Source organism: Haliotis asinina, chromosome 7 (assembly GCF_037392515.1).
Source record: "Haliotis asinina isolate JCU_RB_2024 chromosome 7, JCU_Hal_asi_v2, whole genome shotgun sequence".
Classification (NCBI taxonomy): domain Eukaryota; kingdom Metazoa; phylum Mollusca; class Gastropoda; order Lepetellida; family Haliotidae; genus Haliotis; species Haliotis asinina.
The window spans coordinates 4,703,195-4,724,285 of record NC_090286.1 but is presented as its reverse complement, the minus strand read 5'-3'; the positions used below and the strand labels follow the sequence as shown (position 1 = coordinate 4,724,285).

The 21,091-nt window shown below is 37.6% G+C and overlaps 1 protein-coding gene across 4 annotated transcripts in view; it reads left to right on the top strand.

Annotated features, from left to right (window-relative positions):
- Positions 1-21,091, top strand: part of LOC137290359 (3',5'-cyclic-AMP phosphodiesterase 4C-like) — a 374,490-nt gene that overhangs the window by 282,544 nt on the left and 70,855 nt on the right. For 2 of the 4 annotated variants that reach the window (XM_067821234.1, XM_067821232.1), the window contains exons 3-4: positions 4,615-4,722; positions 15,545-15,583. In XM_067821234.1, coding sequence (XP_067677335.1) covers positions 4,615-4,722; positions 15,545-15,583 — 147 coding nt within the window. The remainder of the gene's footprint in view (positions 1-4,614; positions 4,723-15,544; positions 15,584-21,091) is intronic. The other 2 variants (XM_067821236.1, XM_067821233.1) reach the window with 1 other exon arrangement.

The following is a 21,091-nucleotide window of genomic DNA, read 5'->3' as shown; positions in this document are numbered from 1 at the left end:
CTTGCTTATGTCTTTTGGGCAATGATTGTTAGGTTAATGATGATTTTTAGATTACATATGAAAAAAAGGAATGTTGTCCCTTAAAGGACTGTCATCTTTGGTGTCATCTTATCCAGACTTGTCTCTTTAAAGGACTATGATCTTATCCAAACTTGTCTCTTTAAAGGACTGTCATCTTATCCAGACTTGTCCCTTTAAAGGACTGTCATCTTTGGTGTCATCTTATCCAGATTTGTCTCTTTAAAGGACTGTCATCTTATCCAGACTTGTCTCTCTAAAGAATTCTACATTACTATGCCATTTATTTTTAAGAAATGTTTAAATTTGTTGGTTCACGGATCTGCTGGTGCCAAAATAGTAAGGAAATGAAGAAAAAAAGTTCTCAAATTTTTTCACCACCACCAACTAGAATTTAGAAATTAAGAAACTGATATTTTTCAGGTACATGCAGACCAGTAGCAAAACACCTTTACTATCATCCCACAATGTCTTGTAAAAAGTGCAATTAAAGTAAATTGCAGGACAGAGAAAATTGTGTTGGATCTGTATATTTAGTTGTTTTTATACTATAGATACTGTATAATTAAAACATCAATACTGTTTATGTGTAATCTTGCTCAACATGAGAATCCCATGCGAAATTGGTATTTCTTAATTATTTGAACAATATTGTTGTTTTATCAATTTAAAATTTAAATGTAACTGAGAAAATTAATAGTTATCTCATGTGTAATAAATGTACCCTTTACCTGTAATTAGTGAGTGAGTGAGTGTGCTTTTATGCTGCTTTTAGCAATGGTCCAGCAATATCACGGCAAGGGACACCAGAAATGGGCTTCACACATTGTACCCATGTACAGATTCAAACCCAGGTCTTCGCTGTGATGAACTTTAACCACAAGGCTACCCCACCTCCCTACTTGTAATTATTTATTAGCTACTTGCATTATGAAAATTTAATCTAGGTAATATACACTACAGCATTGGTTAATTTCAGATTATTTCTGTGTCAGGTTAAAAAGCAATGGTTTCAGTCTGTTCAGATATCACTTTTCATTAAAAATTAATTTTGAGTTAAAGGGTATAAGTGTGTCAAATTTATTAGGGAAAAACCATAATACGAAATCCATCCTCAACTATCCAGTATGTTTTATGTACAATCTGATATGCAATGTACCCTTTTGATCCAGTATGATATATCAAGTGCTAGATCTGACAAATAGTCAAAGCATGATATTGCGATATAATTCATTGCTAAATTGATTGGTTGTTGATTTGATACGGATCGTCAAGAGAAACTCAGAGACATGTAATGATAAGAAACACAGAGTATGGGATATTATTTCTGAAATGAAGATATTTAGGTGGACTGATTTTGTAGGTTGTAAACTAAATATCACACACTTCATTGAGAATAAACTCAGTGTGACACAGTTCAAAATAAGAGATAAGTTGACTTGCTTATTATGTTTATATGCAGTTTTTATCAATATTGCAGTAGTACCACACCAGAATATATGTTTTTTGTCAAATATTGTACCATATAGGGAATCGAACCCAGATCCTAGGCAAGACAAGTGAACTCCTTCACCGCGAAGCCACTTGGAACAGGTTTAACCTAGCACTTAGAGCATTTGCTGTGTATGCCAAAGACCCAGGTTAGATTACCCAGTACCATGTTGTAAGGACATTTCTGGTTCCCTATCATGTTATTAACTGAATATTGGTAAAATGACATAAAACTAAACTTACACACTAAGCCACCTCATCACCCACCAATATCAGGGGTTGACCATGGGACTGTTTATATGTAAATCACAGCAATGCTTACCTGCCCACAAGATATCTTTGTATACTCGTCTAAGTTTTAACCTGACCTTTGGGCAGGGGAATTTGAGAATCTGGCAGTCCATGTTGAAAATAACCATGCCAATATCTCCTGTAAAAGTTTTGTAGAATACTTATCTACAACATAGCTCACTGTTTAGTCAGGGAAGCGGCTGTAAAATGTCATTAGCTCTATTCGATACTAAACCTCACAGAGTTACCTCCCTTCCATCACTGCATTGCAGGAGTAGTTAACCAATCGATTGATCGGGGGAATCAATGCAGCTCCAACCTCATCTTCTCCACGATCTCCTGCCTCAAGCAGCACAGATGCACGGCCCTGATTGGCTCTTTAATAGGAAACAAAGTACCTGGGTTAATGCCCTGCTATGATATGAAGATGGTTTTTATTAAATTCTTGACAGGGTCGATAAAACTATTTAGTGTCTCAAAATCATTTACAGAGGCAATAGTGATGTAGACTGTGAGAATTAGATCTGAGCAAATATCGTTAGTGTATCATTTGATTTTAATTACTGCAATAGATCACACATAAGGTTTGTTGATAGTAATCAGTGAAAATAGTAAGTGAACTGCTGATATTTTAACATCGTCTTGCACATTTTGATATTTGCATCCAGCCGTGAGAAGTCACAGAGAATGTTCCATGGCACTGTTTTCCAAAAGGATCTTAACGCTAAGATGGTAATATTTCCATGCTTTGACATTGTCTGTAATATGTGTACAATAGTAGAAGTGCAGTGATCACTTGTGCAGTGATAGTGTGGAAAGGGGCATACAATTTCTCAGAGTTTTTTGGGGGCATGAAGATAATCCTATTCATACACAAATGATAGATTTTTTTTAAAATGACCAAATTCTCTCAAATGAAAGGTTTAAAAATATAGATATTCTTACAGATATTTTAAATACACCACACAAATTTGATGAATGAATTTTGCTAAGTCTAGTACTGGATTGTTGACACTTCACATTCTAATGACAAAGGCTTTTAAAAAAAATATGCATATGTAGAATGTCCAGGAATAGTCTGTGTTTCAATTGCATTTAACATTCCCCTCTAGTAAGTAAATAATAGCTGTCTGTCATGTGTTTATAAAACTATTAATATCCCGATCATATTGACATAAATCTTTGAGTCACAAAACCAGAAAATGATACCTCTTATTGAGAGAGATCCAAACCTAGATGAATAGCTGGGCTAACACCCTGTCCACCAAGTTAGTTAACTAATTAAGATTCTAGCAAATGACCTTGGTGCTTAAAACCTACTTTGAAATGACCTTCAAGCTAACAGTGTTATGAATACATCCAAAAAGTTACGTCAGTATTTGAGGATCAAAATGAATGTTTTCTATTTGTAGATAAACAACTCTTGAAAATAACTTGCTTGTAAATCTTACTATTTTTTACAACAATTGTATAGCCATTTCTGGCCTGCCCTACATTCTTCTTACTGAGAGAAAATCATTTCTCCATCCCTCATTACAAAGTTGGGTTCAACATGATGGATTCTTGCAACCAACTGATGCAACCAAGATGTTAAAATCATACTTGTGTACTTCTAGTCTAATTCCTTCATGCTTCAGAAAGCCCTTTCTCAAATTAAGGTAGACTGAACATTCTTCATGCAATGTATTTTCAAATCAGCCCCAGCCTCCTCTCCTTGGAGTATTAAATTACTCCAGGTATGCAGGAATAACTGCCAGGTAGATTTTCAATAAAGATTTTTAACGATCTTCCAATAGAGGGCATCTCTTTCAAGTGGCTGCAGTTCCTGATCATCGGTAGATTTTTGCCAGCACATTCCTGGAAGAGTTCATCAGTGTAGCTTATCTCGGCTGACTTGTGAATATAGCCAACCCTGACTGACGTAAACTTGGATCCGTGAGTGTCAAAACGTGTGCTTAGGCAGAATATAGTTGCTTTCATGCAGTTGGCTTCTGCTTTGTGAATAAAGTTTTTGAAAGCAAGTACGTCAGTGTGTAGGCTTTGACTATTGGCTGTATAGAAGAGAAAATAACGGAGGCTGCTTGTCTGAGCAAGTTTCTATACAGACACAGAAGGACACTGGCTAGCTGTAAGGTACACACAAGCATGTAGTCCACTTGGAGTGTATGCTACCGTGTGTAGAATATATAAATATCGATGTGATTTGACTGTCTCTGCTAATTAAACAATTCACAGTTTGGATGGAATTGTTTGCCCACTGTGGCCAATAACTCTGCAGTTATGGATTCATGACGGAGATGGATTTGTGAATCGGTGAAGAAATTTGATGGAATTTAGCTTTGAAGGGATTAGTAGAAGTCGTGATTGGCGTAAAGACACAATTGGCTCAAACCATCCAGGAGAGAGACCTAGACACAAGAACATCCAAAGCAGATATTGATCGAGGTTCAGTGTGCGTAAACGCTCTGATACTTCCCGCCAAAGCCATCTTAATAGGGAGCAGCATCGTGGTCAGCCATAGTGTGCACCATAGGGTGATTACAAGCACTGCTAGAGGCTAGGGAGGTCGGCCTTTACAAACTACTACCAATACTACAAATATCGTCAGGCTTGTTCTCATAATGCCTTGCTTCTGGCAGTTGTCAGAAAAAGGAATATAAACCTATATTTTGTGTAACTGTGCACTGATAAGATCGTCCAGATGATGCAAAAACTGCAGTTCCTGTCTCCAAACTTCCGCAAAAATGGGAAAATATCTGTGTCAGGTCCGCCAGAGAAAGCTAAACGTCGCAATTCCATGTTTCCTACTTCCAGGCATGCAGAAGACCTCATCGTCACCCCGTTTGCACAGATTCTGGCAAGTCTCCGGAGTGTCAGGAACAATTACCTGGCCCTCACAAATGTCCCGATTCCAAAAGACAGGTATGTTCAATTTTCCCTTTTTATCACTTTCTATATCTTTGTCTTCTATATTGCAGCTGCTGTTGATATTCAAACATTGTGTCTGTTTCCAGACCTTTTAGAAACTGTTTTTCCAGTGTTACATATCAGCCCCTTTGACTCAGGATGGTTTAAAGAATCTGGGCATAATGATGTTTAGTTGTCTTTATGATATTGAAGTGAAGAATTTCAGCATGTAATGGAATTTGATACAAAAAAACGTGATTAAAGATTTGTGTTCGTTTGTGATTGTTAGGTGTGATGGAACATCATTTGATAGCTTCAGGACCAACACAGGGCAGTGTTGCATTGAGTAAATGCATTTAGTCTTGGGCCAGCTGAAGACAAATGCAAGATAATGAAATCAGTGTGGATGCTAGCCCCTTGAGGTTTGAGTGGAAGAACTGCCTGACACTGGTCACATCTCATTTACACCAGATAGGTTCGGCTGAACTGGAGTCAAAAATTAATTGCACTTCAGTGATCTTCACAGAGTGCATATCCGACTCAGTCATTGTTGGTTTGTGAATGTTTTGAGGATTTCTGTAGATATACGTTCCATTATAACATGGTACAGTTTGTGCATCTGACGTTCTCTTCCTGACTTGGTTGGTTGGTAGCTTGTTATAACCCAGATTTCTTTATATCCTGAGATAAGCCCAGTTTTCTGGGCACCTCCTACAGGTTTGAATCTTGCTATAAATACATGTTTATTTACATCCTGAAACAAAACTAGATTTGTATATATCCATTTTTTCAGCTGAGATATGTCTACAGTCTATGACAACTCAGCTTCATTTATATCAAGTTTTAAACCCCACCTTTGTTCATATCCTTTTGTGAACCAAGATCTGGTTATAACCATACACCCAGCTTTGTTTGTATCCCTTTGTAAACCAAGATCTGGTTATACCCATACACCCAGCTTTGTTTGTATCCTAAGATAGGCCAAGTTTTGTATGTGTGTTTTTATATATCTAGTGAGCTCCATCCATTGACAGTTTATATCCAGATATAGATCCAGATTTCTTTATATCGGTAATACGTTATTGTTTCCTTGCTCCTATTTGTAAGACAGGATTTTATCCAGTTTAAAAAACAAGGTTGTTTGTATCCCGGTATAAGATCGGTTGTGTTTAGAATACAGTTGTGATGACAATACACTTGATGTGCTGAATAAGCCTAAGTATGCCCAGAAACCACTTCAATGGGTTCCAAATAGCTCTCAGTGTGACATGTCAGGATCTTAGAGGATTTCTGCTTCAGCTACAGTTTGTGAATAGAGGGTTTCTATTTAAGCTACAGGTTGTGAATAGACTGTTTCTGCTTGAGCTACAGGTTGTGAATAGAGGGTTTCTGTTCGAGGTACAGGTTGTGAATAGACGGTTCCTGATTGAGCTCAAGGTTGTGAACAGAGGATTTCTGCTTAAGCCACAGATTGTGAATAGAGAGTTCCTGATGGAGCCTCAGATTGTCAATAGAGGGTTTCTGTTAGAGCTATAGGTTGTGAATAGAGGATACTGTTTGAGCAAGGAGTTTGGAAATAGAGGGTTTCTTTTTGAGAGATACACATTGGAAACCTGTTTGGTTCCTGTTTGAGCTACATTTTGAGAATAGAAGGTTCCTGTTTGAGCTACAGGTTGAGAATAGAAGGTTCCTGTTTGAGCTACATTTTGAGAATAGAAGGTTCCTATTTGAGCCACAGGTTGAGAGAAGAGGGTACCTGTTTGAGCTACAGGTTGAGAATAGAAGGTTCCTGTTTGAGCTACACATTGGAAAACAGGGTTTCAGTTTGAGCTAAAAGTTGGAAACAGAGTTCTTCTTTTTGAGAGCTACAAGTTGGGAACTGATAACTTCCGCTGCAGTTTGGAAACAGAGAACTGCTGCCTTAGCTACAAAATGGGATTAGAATGTGTCTGCTTGAGAGCTATAATCAGAGAGAAAATCATTACTCTTGTGTTGAAAGTATAAATATTCATGAAATATATGAAAATGACTGAGACAGAAAGAGAGTTTGACTGAAGCGATCGCACAATGAACTGGGACACCAAGAACGTGATACGAATGCATATAAGCCTCTTGGGTTTTACATCGACACTCTTGATCTAATCTTGGTGACATGACGCGATATAAATACGCTAAGGATTGTGGTATGTTGACAGAATTCATAACTTGATCGTTAGCATAGCATCACTGTTGAATTATTGGCCAAGTCAGACAGAGGAATTAAGGTTTACTGGAACAAGAGTCAATTTCTTTAAGCAATCAAGCTGATTCAAAAGTCTTCTTGTTGATCGTTAAAGTTCATGTGGTGAATGACATGCCCAAAAAGTCTGAGACACGAGAGCTTCAAATCAGGATACTGTGGATGACAATAAATTTTCCATCCAAAGATCACAATTGACGTAGATTAGGGAATTGATACCAGACTGAAGTCTATTTTCAAAAAGTCTGCAGGGCTGAAATATTACAAATAAAATCTGAGATTCCAATACTGGAATTGATTGTATTTAGAACAGAAGTATTCTGCTCACAGACGTCAGTACTTCATCATTGACGTAATCACAGAGAAAATATGGATAAAAACCCAAGCATAGAAAAACGCTTCTGTTGTAGTTCTTCAAAACATTAGTAATGATAATTCTGAAGTATGTTCCAATTTTTACCATGTTAGAATCAAAGAAAGATTTCTTTCATCATCTAAGCGAAATATGAGTACTGTTCTATTTATGGAGAGAGACTGATTCACAGCAAAACCTTGTTAGTCCTTCACTGTTTGTTTGTAATTTCATATTGGTTTCCAGATTGACTGGGTGTCACCTTGTATAAATTACAGATCTTAATTGTTACCTTGACACTATAATGATTTTGTGATTTTTTAGGCTTGACAGAGGACAATCACATGAGAAATTTTGTGACCTTTTCAAGATTTAAAGGTCATTTCATTTAATTATGAAGTGTCAAAATTAATTCATTTCAAACAGTCATGACTGTTGGCTGCTGAAAATGTGGTATAGCTGACAACTTAATGCCGTGCATGAATATTTTCAGATTGATTTTATTTTATTTGAATTAAGGACGAAAGAGCAATATTGATTCTGATCGGTATGAGTTTTTACAGGAAAAAAATGGGACTCTGTTGTCGTAGTCCTCTAGCTAAGTTAGGTTGGACCTGCGTGACTGATCCAGAGGGTGGGTGGAAAGAATCCACAAATATCAGATACTCGGATAATTCCTTCTATATATGTATCATTTGAAAAGTTTTGTTTCTGGGATCATCAGTCCCTGTCTGCCATTTCATCATCTGACACTGGGTCGTGTCAAAGGGCTCTCGTACTGTATATTGGTGTGTGTCAGTCTGTGTCTGTAAGTGTCTTGGTGTGCCTGTTCATGTGTCTGTGTGTATTTCTGTGTAGGTCTGTGTGTATCTTTGTGTCTGTGTCGTGGTCTGTATGTCCATCTATACATGTCAGAGTGTATTTTGTGTGTCATGTGTCTGTCTATCTGTGTCTCTATGTGTGTCCTGTGTCTGTGTTTCTGTGTCTCTGTGTGTCTTATGGCTGTGTAATGAATGTAATATTTATAAGAGATATAATAGTTCAAGTAATTATCCACCAATTGAAAAACAGTTTCGAATGAAATGTTGTACAGCAGTACATCCAACATGCTGTATGAAGGATACTGTTTTTTCAAAGGCAACTTTTTATGATCTTTTTAACAATGTACATTTACTTCAAAATCTAAATACTGCCCTCTAGACCTGACATGTTGTGGGAGTGATGGAGGGTAGGACAGTGTGAATGTCAGACACAATGTCTCTGGTCCAGTTCAGTGTCAAGAGGTCACCAGTAACTTCACCTTGTCAGTAAGTGTACTAAGTAGTCTGTGTTAGGACTTGACCAATAGCATTTCATGATGGACAGGACAAAGCTTACAGTATCAGTCAGGGTAGCTGCAGCAGGATACTATTCAACCACTTAATCATTTATAAACTTGCTGTTTCATGACTCACTGTCTTGTAGAACCTTCCTCTGTTTCATGACTCACTGTCTTGTAGAACCATCCCTCTGTTTCATGGCTCACTGTCTTCCAGAACCTTCCCTCTGTTTCATGGCTCACTGTCTTCTAGAACATCCCTCTGTTTCATGGCTCACCGTCTTTCACAACCATCCCTCTCTTTCATGGCTCACTGTCTTCCATAACAATCCCTCTCTTTCATGACACTTTGTGTTCTAGAACTATCCCTCTGTTTCATGACACACTATCTTCTAGAACCATCCCTCAGTTTCATGACACACTATCTTCTAGAACCATCCCTCTGTTTTATGGCTCACTGTCTTCCAGAACTATTCCTCTGTTTCATGGCTCACTGTCTTCTAGAACCATCCCTCTGTTTTAGGGCATATTGTCTTCCAGAACTATTCCTCAGTTTCATGGCTCACTGTCTTCTAGAACCATCCCTCTGTTTTAGGGCATATTGTCTTCCAGAACTATTCCTCTGTTTCATGACACACTATCTTCTAGAACCATCCCTCTGTTTTATGGCTCACTGTCTTCCAGAACTATTCCTCTGTTTCATGACACACTATCTTCTAGAACCATCCCTCTGTTTTATGGCTCACTGTCTTCCAGAACTATTCCTCAGTTTCATGGCTCACTGTCTTCTAGAACCATCCCTCTGTTTTATGGCTCACTGTCTTCCAGAACTATTCCTCAGTTTCATGACACACTATCTTCTAGAACCATCCCTCTGTTTTATGGCTCACTGTCTTCCAGAACTATTCCTCAGTTTCATGACACACTATCTTCTAGAACCATCCCTCTGTTTTATGGCTCACTGTCTTCCAGAACTATTCCTCAGTTTCATGGCTCACTGTCTTCTAGAACCATCCCTCTGTTTTATGGCTCACTGTCTTCTAGAACATCCCTCTGTTTCATGGCTCACTGTCTTTCACAACCATCCCTCTGTTTCATGGCTCACTGTCTTCCATAACAATCCCTCTCTTTCATGACACTTTGTCTTCCAGAACTATTCCTCTGTTTCATGACACACTATCTTCTAGAACCATCCCTCTGTTTTATGGCTCACTGTCTTCCAGAACTATTCCTCAGTTTCATGACACACTATCTTCTAGAACCATCCCTCTGTTTCATGGCTCACTGTCTTCCAGAACTATTCCTCAGTTTCATGACACACTATCTTCTAGAACCATCCCTCTGTTTTATGGCTCACTGTCTTCCAGAACTATTCCTCAGTTTCATGGCTCACTGTCTTCTAGAACCATCCCTCTGTTTTATGGCTCACTGTCTTCTAGAACATCCCTCTGTTTCATGGCTCACTGTCTTTCACAACCATCCCTCAGTTTCATGGCTCACTGTCTTCTAGAACCATCCCTCTGTTTTAGGGCATATTGTCTTCCAGAACTATTCCTCTGTTTCATGACACACTATCTTCTAGAACCATCCCTCTGTTTTATGGCTCACTGTCTTCCAGAACTATTCCTCTGTTTCATGACACACTATCTTCTAGAACCATCCCTCTGTTTTATGGCTCACTGTCTTCCAGAACTATTCCTCAGTTTCATGGCTCACTGTCTTCTAGAACCATCCCTCTGTTTTATGGCTCACTGTCTTCCAGAACTATTCCTCAGTTTCATGACACACTATCTTCTAGAACCATCCCTCTGTTTTATGGCTCACTGTCTTCCAGAACTATTCCTCAGTTTCATGACACACTATCTTCTAGAACCATCCCTCTGTTTTATGGCTCACTGTCTTCCAGAACTATTCCTCAGTTTCATGGCTCACTGTCTTCTAGAACCATCCCTCTGTTTTATGGCTCACTGTCTTCTAGAACATCCCTCTGTTTCATGGCTCACTGTCTTTCACAACCATCCCTCTGTTTCATGGCTCACTGTCTTCCATAACAATCCCTCTCTTTCATGACACTTTGTCTTCCAGAACTATTCCTCTGTTTCATGACACACTATCTTCTAGAACCATCCCTCTGTTTTATGGCTCACTGTCTTCCAGAACTATTCCTCAGTTTCATGACACACTATCTTCTAGAACCATCCCTCTGTTTCATGGCTCACTGTCTTCCAGAACTATTCCTCTGTTTCATGACACACTATCTTCTAGAACCATCCCTCTGTTTTATGGCTCACTGTCTTCCAGAACTATTCCTCAGTTTCATGGCTCACTGTCTTCTAGAACCATCCCTCTGTTTTAGGGCATATTGTCTTCCAGAACTATTCCTCTGTTTCATGACACACTATCTTCTAGAACCATCCCTCTGTTTTATGGCTCACTGTCTTCCAGAACTATTCCTCAGTTTCATGGCTCACTATCTTCTAGAACCATCCCTCTGTTTTATGGCTCACTGTCTTCCAGAACTATTCCTCAGTTTCATGACACACTATCTTCTAGAACCATCCCTCTGTTTCATGGCTCACTGTCTTCCAGAACTATTCCTCAGTTTCATGACACACTATCTTCTAGAACCATCCCTCTGTTTCATGGCTCACTGTCTTCCAGAACTATTCCTCTGTTTCATGACACACTATCTTCTAGAACCATCCCTCTGTTTTATGGCTCACTGTCTTCCAGAACTATTCCTCAGTTTCATGGCTCACTGTCTTCTAGAACCATCCCTCTGTTTTATGGCTCACTGTCTTCCAGAACTATTCCTCAGTTTCATGACACACTATCTTCTAGAACCATCCCTCTGTTTCATGGCTCACTGTCTTCCAGAACTATTCCTCAGTTTCATGACACACTATCTTCTAGAACCATCCCTCTGTTTCATGGCTCACTGTCTTCCAGAACTATTCCTCTGTTTCATGGCTCACTGTCTTCTAGAACCATCCCTCTGTTTTATGGCTCACTGTCTTCCAGAACTATTCCTCAGTTTCATGACACACTATCTTCTAGAACCATCCCTCTGTTTCATGGCTCACTGTCTTCCAGAACTATTCCTCAGTTTCATGACACACTATCTTCTAGAACCATCCCTCTGTTTTATGGCTCACTGTCTTCCAGAACTATTCCTCTGTTTCATGACACACTATCTTCTAGAACCATCCCTCTGTTTTATGGCTCACTGTCTTCCAGAACTATTCCTCAGTTTCATGGCTCACTGTCTTCTAGAACCATCCCTCTGTTTTAGGGCACACTGTCTTCCAGAACTATTCCTCTGTTTCATGACACACTATCTTCTAGAACCATCCCTCTGTTTTATGGCTCACTGTCTTCCAGAACTATTCCTCAGTTTCATGGCTCACTGTCTTCTAGAACCATCCCTCTGTTTTATGGCTCACTGTCTTCTAGAACATCCCTCTGTTTCATGACACACTATCTTCTAGAACCATCCCTCAGTTTCATGGCTCACTGTCTTCTAGAACCATCCTTCTGTTTTGGGGCACACTGTCTTGTAGAACCATCCCTCAGTTTCATGGTGTTGGCAGATGAGTTTTGATACACAAGTTGGCATTCAGTAAGTTATTAGTTGTGATAGAATCAGAGTTGTTTTCTCTGTTGAACTGTTGAAAGCGTTAGTGCGTAGTAGATATTTGGCACAACTGTCGGGACAAACTCATCTAACAAACCAGGAGAAGCCTTTTCAAGAAGTCAAAATGTGTCGTACCTGACATTCAGAATGTAGTGTGGCAAAAAAAGATAATCGGTCTTGGTTTAACGATCATACACTTCACCCACCTTGTGTTTTACTAGTCAAGTGATTTGGCAGACGTCAAGATTCTTTTCTCAAGCATAGGCAAACAATGATTGTTTTAATATTGTACCTGTTATGTTCCTACATGATAAAACAGCAATATTTTTTACTGAAGGACTGGCAGGATTGGTGTCCTGTTATATCCCATCAGTAACCTGAACTTGTGAAGCTGGGTACAGCGAGTAGTTCAGAACAGTTTAATGCTTCTTTTAGCAACGATTCCAGCAATATCATTGTGGGTCACCAGAAATGGGTTTCACACATTGTACCCATGTGGGGTATCAAACCCGGGTTTTATGTACAAGGGACGTCTATTATAATGACTGTTGTAACCCACTGCCCTGAAGGTGAGTTTGAATCAAATGAGACTTTATGAGAATTTTAATATTTGATTCTTCAATTGCTATCTGTAACAAGCCAGTAGAATATAGATGGTAGAACATATGGCAATTCGTATTTAGTAATTAGTATATTAGTGTGCTCAACAACAGGTTGTATAAATGTGTCTGATTATCCAACATGTTTCGGTAACATGTTTTTGGAACCATTGACCCAATGAAGCTGAAACTTTACGTTTTTTTCCCTATCAATAATGACACTGCAGCTAGTTGAAGAGACTGAGCTGTGACTTGGTCCTTTGTGTTTAAACTGTAATGAAACTGGTCAGGTGTTAGGTTACAAAACATGTCCTGTAATATTTGAAATTTACACCTTAATAATTTGACGATCGTCAATTTCCTCAAAATATATTTCAGCTACGTGTTTGTGAATTGTGTGATGCCACTCTTGTCAGCTGTATTCTTTGTATCTGATGAAGATGTGTAAATAGCCGTGGCTAGATCAGACAATCATGATTGGCATCTTAAGTTAGAATTAATTCCGTGAAATTCCACTTCCTGGACATTAGGTCCAAGTTTTTGCATTTGTTCCATTTAGAAATATTTGGAGCTGAATTTTATGTGCTTTTCCTTTGGATCAAATGGTTTGTTCAGATCATCAGATCTTAATGTTGTTATTCATCACAGTTAGTACAAAACTTATTTGACTATCAATCCTGACAAAAGTGTTCGAAATAGCTGTCTATGATTTATATTATATGGATGACCACATATGCAGAAGAACTATTTAACCTCATCCCAAGTGGGAATATTTTAATACTACTTGTTATGCTTTCTTCGTCTTGGCTAATTGATAGGGCTGTGTAATATTACCAGTAAACTAGTATATATGGGTACAGTATCTTGTGATGTGAATATCTGAGTATGGTTCCGATTTTGCAATATTTTGCATCATCCAGAGTTAGCTCCCCTTTCAATTATCTGCCCTTGATATTCATAGCAACAAAATATGCTCTACAGGTGTCAAATATATTAATATTTCTGTTTGTTTCATGTAACATTTTTAAAAGTGGAAGTATATTTGTTGGTGGTTCCAAAAGTGCCAAATATTCAACCAAATGCTTTAAGTTTTTGAGGTTCAAATGATTTCATATGTGACCTTTTGGAGGGATAGAGTGGCCTCAAATGAACTAATTTTGTATTTGGACCTATTGGTAGAGACTCTGGTTATGAAAGACCATTTCACAATTTTTGTTTTGTTGTTATTTTGTTTGTTTCATGATAGGACAGATAATTGCATACAGCATTGAAGTGCAGTCTGTTGAATCAAACAACATAAGTTGTTTACTGGTCTCCCAGGGACAAGTGAACAACGTATTTGTCTTACCAAACACCTCAATGTTATTTTTTAACTGTTTTTACATGAGTATTGGATAGTACACTTCAGCCAACCTGTGTGAATCAAATAATTTGAATCTTGCATCTTGCTGTTTTTTCTTGTAGGTATTGTCTTAGTAAAGTCGCCGTAATGTAATTCCCCAAATTAGTATTCACAAGGACTACATTTGAACATTTTGTCCATGTTTATTTATTAGAATGCGAGGCAAATGTAGCCATCGTTAGATATGCTGGACGACACAATGAAGATAAATATAGAGTTATCTCCCTTCCATCGATTTGCATTTGTAAAACATTGGTACATTCCATGCATCATGCATGATGCAACGTTATTCGAGATAACTACCACAAAGTACCGAATGAGTTGCTATTGGCAGCGGGGTATATTGCAATACACCTCACTTTCTACACGGGGTGCATAATGAAAATAACAGAAGAGTGCTCAGCCAGTCAGACAGTAACATTTATGTGTGAGGTAAGATAATAGTGGCTATTAAAATTATGTTGAACCATTACGTCTATCATTATGTTAGCAAAACTTCATTGCATTACTTCAGTTAAACATTCCAAATCAAGGCTCCATATCATTTTATAATCAGTAAACCACTGGCATACAGCCATACACAGTGGATCCAGGATACTGAATGTATGGTGAAATAGCAACTAAGAACATGGTCTCGGACACAGAGAGCCATTATGAATTTATGATGTACACACTGGGACAGAAACCTTCCAGGCAATATATGTTGCAATATCTCTTAAATTGATGCAATATATCGCAATGTGTAGAACTGTTGATTGACCTTTGTTATTATCATCATCAGTATCGTACTGCAAATAGCTGCAAAACTGCTGATTCTGCATTAAGCAATATTTACTCCCTACCTTATCAGCATTATCTTAAAAATACCTCCTCTGTAATTGGGAAAGATCTTCTCTGTACTTTATATTATCATCATATTAACTTTAACATTAGCATATTAACATATATGTTGATAGCCGGCTCAGCTGCCCAGTGGCGCTTTGTTTTTTCTTCGATCACTGGACGTCAGTCTCAACTGCACATCATGTTTTCAATCTCAACTCCATGGGGATCATACAGCCCTTGATGCAGCACCGAGTTCATGTGGCTTTCCCATATCTTTTATTGCTTGTGTCATCGTATCACAAGTGTGTAGATGCTCATGCTGCTGATCACTGGATTGTCTCGCCCAGACTCAGTTATTTACTGACAAGCACCATATGTAGCTGGAATATTGCTGAGTGTGGTGATGAGAAACAACCCAATCAACCAAATCATAGACTTTATCATCACCGTCCTATTTCTACGTTTCAGTAGTCATCCCATAAGTAAAGTTCACCGAGAAAATGAAAGGTAAAGTCGTTGTGTGGCTATACCCAGCTCGCACCTATATAGTCTACTGCATGGTGTTATACTAGCTGACATGCTGTTTCATCCTTGCCGACATGCTGTTTATACTAGTCGACATGTTGTTTTATACTAGCTGACATGCTGTTGCAGTACTAACATTGTGACAAGCCTTTACTATGTTGTTTTAGCATTGTATTGACCAGGCTAATCCAAGCTTGTAGAATATTGCACATTATTGATTCAAGTATTAATTTGATAATGATGATCACAGCAGGTAAGCATTACATGGTTTGATCTGATGGTAGGTCATATATCTATATATCAACACGAAAGGATATCATACTTTTTGTAAACATGAAAAAAAAAAATTTATGCTTAAAAAATTCAATGTCAAAAACAGTAGAATATGTTTCAGCATGTAAAGTAAGTAAGTGAATATGGTATAACACTGCTATTAGGAATATTCCAGCACCACCAGAAATGGGCGTCAAATGAGCTTCACATGTGGGGATTCAAACCCAGGTATTAGGCATGACGAGCCAACGTTTTAACCACTAGGCTACCCCACTGCCCCTTCAGCATGTAAAAAGCACATTACATGTCATATTTAGTTTGAAATGTAGGCTTGCCTGACTGCCAGCATATCATCCTGTCTTAGCTATTTTGTGTGTCAATCATTCATCATGAACATGTAAAAAACACTCTGGCAATGTAGGTTAATTGCAGGCATATTGAAAATCTAAATCACTCATTTTACTTGAAACCATATTTTGCTTGAGATGTGATGAAATAGGATGTTTATTTTCTAATATGTTTAGGATGTTTGGGTTGGTTAAGAATATAATGTTTAGTTTTCATAGTTTTGCAGTATTGTATATTTTGGTCCCCTGTTAATAATATACTAGTAATTTGTGCATTTATGTTGTGCCAAACCCCACTCACAAGGTGAATGCTCCTTGTACTAACAGTCAATGCAGGCATATTATTACATGTGTTTGACCATATAATTGCATATTTGGCTTCTCTTTTTAAAATTATCCAATGGAAGGAGATGATTTATCTTACAATGATATATATTTTGCATAAAATCATTAGGATTTACTGTTGTTTTTATGCAGAAAATATTTCAGTGTCACATGACGGCAAATTTTGTTCAACCACTATTTTTGTTATTTATTTGAAACCATTGACTTCATGCTTAGATAAGCTACAGTTTGTAGATTTATTTTTAAGTTTGCACAGTTTCACTTTTACATTTTTTAGCAGAAGTTTCAGAAACACTCAAACTGGCTTCATAAAAGCATATTTATTGTTTTTGATAAAATAGTTTTAATCAGATCAGTGGCTAGATTCTGTTTAGTTGTATTTAACTATTCTGAACCTAACTTTATAGCTGTACTTACTGAATCCTATTTTAGTGTAGGATATTCATGGGTTTCTTAGTGTCAGAACAGGTTATATGAAAAATATGGAATGTGAACCAAGCTTGATTCTAGATTAATGCAATTTTAGGATATCTGTGTTGACAGATTTTTTATATGACATTATCTGCAAACATTGTTTGTGAAGAGACAAATATGTCCCTACAAGAAATCCTTTCCATGATGGATGTCTCGTGAATAGTGCAGGCATTCAGCAATGGGTTGTTAGTTATATGAATATTTTAATTATTTTAATGTTAAATTATTTACTGGAGAATGGAAAATAATAATGATGATAAAATGATACCAGATACATTTTATTTGTAACTGGAGACATATCATGTGAAATCATTATACAGTATTACCTTTTCATGAAATGTTTAAAAACTTATATATAACAGTAAAAATTGTCAGCATTTCTTTATCTGCAAAGAACATCAAATGTAGCAATGAAATATGAATTTTACAAATAAATCATTTTTCACATAGCAGATATGAAATTTATAATATTATTTCATGATTTTTTATAGTGACTCTGATGTGTTTCATAAAGCCTTGACATGTAGAATTATATATGATGTATATATGATGTTATAATAATATATGATGATATTATTGATGTAGGCATAGACTGTATCATCTTTCATCTGTTAGATGCTCACTGACTTGTTTGATGCATGTTATTGTATCCCAGTCATGTAGACCAGTGCTCATGCTGTCAGTCACTGGATTGTCTTATCCAGCCTCAGTTATATGCAGACCTCTGTCATACAGCTGGAACATTTTGGAGCACATAGATTAACAACTTACGAACAAAGAAATGACTGGATGCCCTGTGTTTTATAAATGTTTATTGAAGTCATTCACCTTGCAATTTCTTGAGGTCTGTTATATCTTCTGTTTGCTGTAAACACAGTGCTAATTTGCTACTATTCCAAATTCGAAAATTTCTAGTAGTTCAACAGGAACATTTGCTGTAAATTGTCATTATTGAAAGCATACAAGCCCAGTTCCTGTTTTGAGAGGACAGGAGAGTGACCAGGAATCAGAGGTCGTGGTGTAAGAGTCTCTTACAGTAGAAATGAAGTATTGACACCAAACAAATTGTCAGGGAATGGTTCCTATGACAAGGAAAGTCATATTCAACAAGGCATGTCTCTGAAATGGCAGATTTATCTGCACAATCCTGTGTTCTCTGGTTCCACAGTATCAGTAAACGTCTAAGACTGCTACATGTTGTGGTAAACCACTCACTCGTAAATGGCAGGAAAAATATGTCTTCTTTCCATATCTCTGATTGTTTGTTGGGGAGGGATAAGGGTGGCCTCAATATTTTTGAGTGTTTTGAGTACCATTGGACACAAGAAAGTGTGGACATATTGATTGATACTGATTAGAATGAAGGACATACATAAATCAGTTTATCCATGACTTGACAGTAGATTCAGTTTCAAAACTTTTGAGTTTCCTAGGGCCGGACCAATTTTATTTCTTGTTTTACGGATCTGCCAGGTATAATTTTTCAAGAATAAGAACAAAAATAAAAAGTCATTTTGCCCGCTCAAGAAATAAAATCCTAATGTTTTTAATGGCCAAACATGTAAACTTACATGCATGCACATACATACATACATCAGTATCATACTGTTCAATACTCACCACCAATCGGAGGTGTTTCACCTCAGTTCACCTCACCTCACCTCACCTCACCTCACCTCACCTCACCTCACCTCACCTCACCTCACCTCACCTCACCTCACCTCACCTCACCTCACCTCACCTCACCTCACCTCACCTCTATGACGTAATGTTAGCGGACAGCGTTTTTGTATCCAGTAGTGAATAATACTAATTAGCCCATGTTTTCTTGGCAAGTATTTACATTCTAAAACTGGACTATTCCTGAACACAGGGTTCAGCAACATTGACATGAAATGGTTAAATGTGACTCTTGAATAGAAATAATTAAGATGTCATTACATGTGTTTGAACATAATCTGCAAATAAAGTATTCACCTATGCTTGATGGTGGCCTAAGACAAACATAAAGGGTATTTGATGGTGCTGTGTTTGATACAGGCAGGATAGTTGTGTTTGGACGTACTTTGGAGTATTTCAGTGAAGGCTTTCTGGCTTGATATGTTTGTAGCTATTCGCGTAATCTAATTTTCAAATACATACTTCTTTGCCAAGGAGGTTATTCAACAATAGACCTTACCTATGAAACATCTTCTCCATTCTAGAACAGACTAGATGTGAGCTTGAGTCAACGCTTGTAAATGCATCAATTGACAGTTTCTCCTCCAAAATAACGGCATGCAATTTTTTAGTCAAAGCATGTGCGGTAAAAAATGATGTAAGGAATTTTGTGCATCATGCAGAGTTCCCACACTTTGAGATTCAGTTAAGGTTTCTTTGAGGCAGGAGAAACTTCTTTGATATTGTATAATGAAATCCGGTATTCAGTAGAGACCTGGACATTTTATTTTTAGGGTTGAAATTGTGTTAAGAGGAGCCAGCAAGATAAAATGGTCTGTGATTGTATTCACAGTGTCAGTTTGTTATTTGTGTTCGCAAGACTTTTGCGTTCCTTCATGTCATTTGTTAAACATTTTTCTGTGTAAAGCTTGATGTAATGTACAGATTTCTTCTGACTTCGTGGGGAAATCAAATCGTAAGGATGTAAGGAAAGAGAACATGTTATCAAAGAGAAAGTTTTGTTCGGGTTCTATTTCTCTCTCTGTTCCTCAAGTCGTAAATGAATTCGTACTCTCGTTTAATACCTCTCTTTATAAGATCTGATGAGTCCTCCTGTAGGATGTCATGACAGGTCTTGATGGGATGTCAATGTCTGTCAGCTTATCAATATTCTGATGCAAAGGTTGCTGTGATTAAATAAATGTATTAATGGCTCACAATTAATCATGATTTATGAAATGATCAGTTTTCTGTGGACATGACATGCCAGAATGAATGACATTTTAATGTCTGTTGAGATATAAATGATCACTAAATTTTCTGTCATGTTTCAAAAATATTAAATTTGTTCAGCTTGTGAAAGGGAAAGAAAATAATTCAATTTTTAGTACAGCTTGTGTACAGGACTAAAATAATTTAAATATTTGTATTTGATTGATTCCTGGTTTCCTTTGTTTGGTTACTGTATGATAGAGGATTGAGAGAGAGAGAATTAGAAAGTACTAAGCATTGGAGAAATATGAGAATATAAGACATTGTGTGTTCGGGGGTTTGTTAATGTGAGAGAGCATAGAGAATATGCACGAACGTTGACTTTGAGAGAGCATGTTGAGAATACAATGAAGGGTTGAGAATACAAGAGATTGTGGAAATAGGAAAATCAGACTAGAGTAGAAGAGAACGTTAAGAGAAACACCCCCAGTGACAAGTTCCACACAAGATGTCTGCGAGCAAGGTTGAAGTCAATCAATCGCTGATTTGACAAGCGATCGGCCATCTTGACCTAAGCAGGAGCCCAGGCAATGAGTCCATCTAGCCTCACTGGTCAATGTCTGCCGCAAGGCTATCGACCGCTTACAGCCATCAACGTGGATAATCAGTTCAACCATGACGCAGTTCACGATGAAATGACGTAAATTTTGAATTGGTTGGAATGGAATCCTGCGGATGAATAGAGAAGCGCACTTGTGCAAGTGTTGTGACTGGGAAAGGGAGATAGGAGGGGACCTGGACATTGATTCGCTGTGCGTCAAGAAATTCCACCACTCGCAAAAGAGAGACAGCAGTTTAGAAAATGATTTATAGGAATTTGTAGCACTTGCAATACACCAAATCTTTTGACGACAGTGTAAATATAGTTCAATATTGATCTGTGTTTGTAAGTCCAGCAGTTTGCGTAATTTGTCATTTGTTTAATTGTTCTTGTATGAAGGAGGTAGAATATTGTTCAATACTTTTCAGGTGGCCGAGTAGGGTGTGTGGGTGTATGTGTGGTTACAGACTGTTAGCAGATTCATGTTTGTTCCCGATTGTCATTTGCACAGTGGTTAAATATAGACATCCTCTTTCGTCTGTCTTTTTTTAACAACATCACCCAAAAAAAACATGTCAT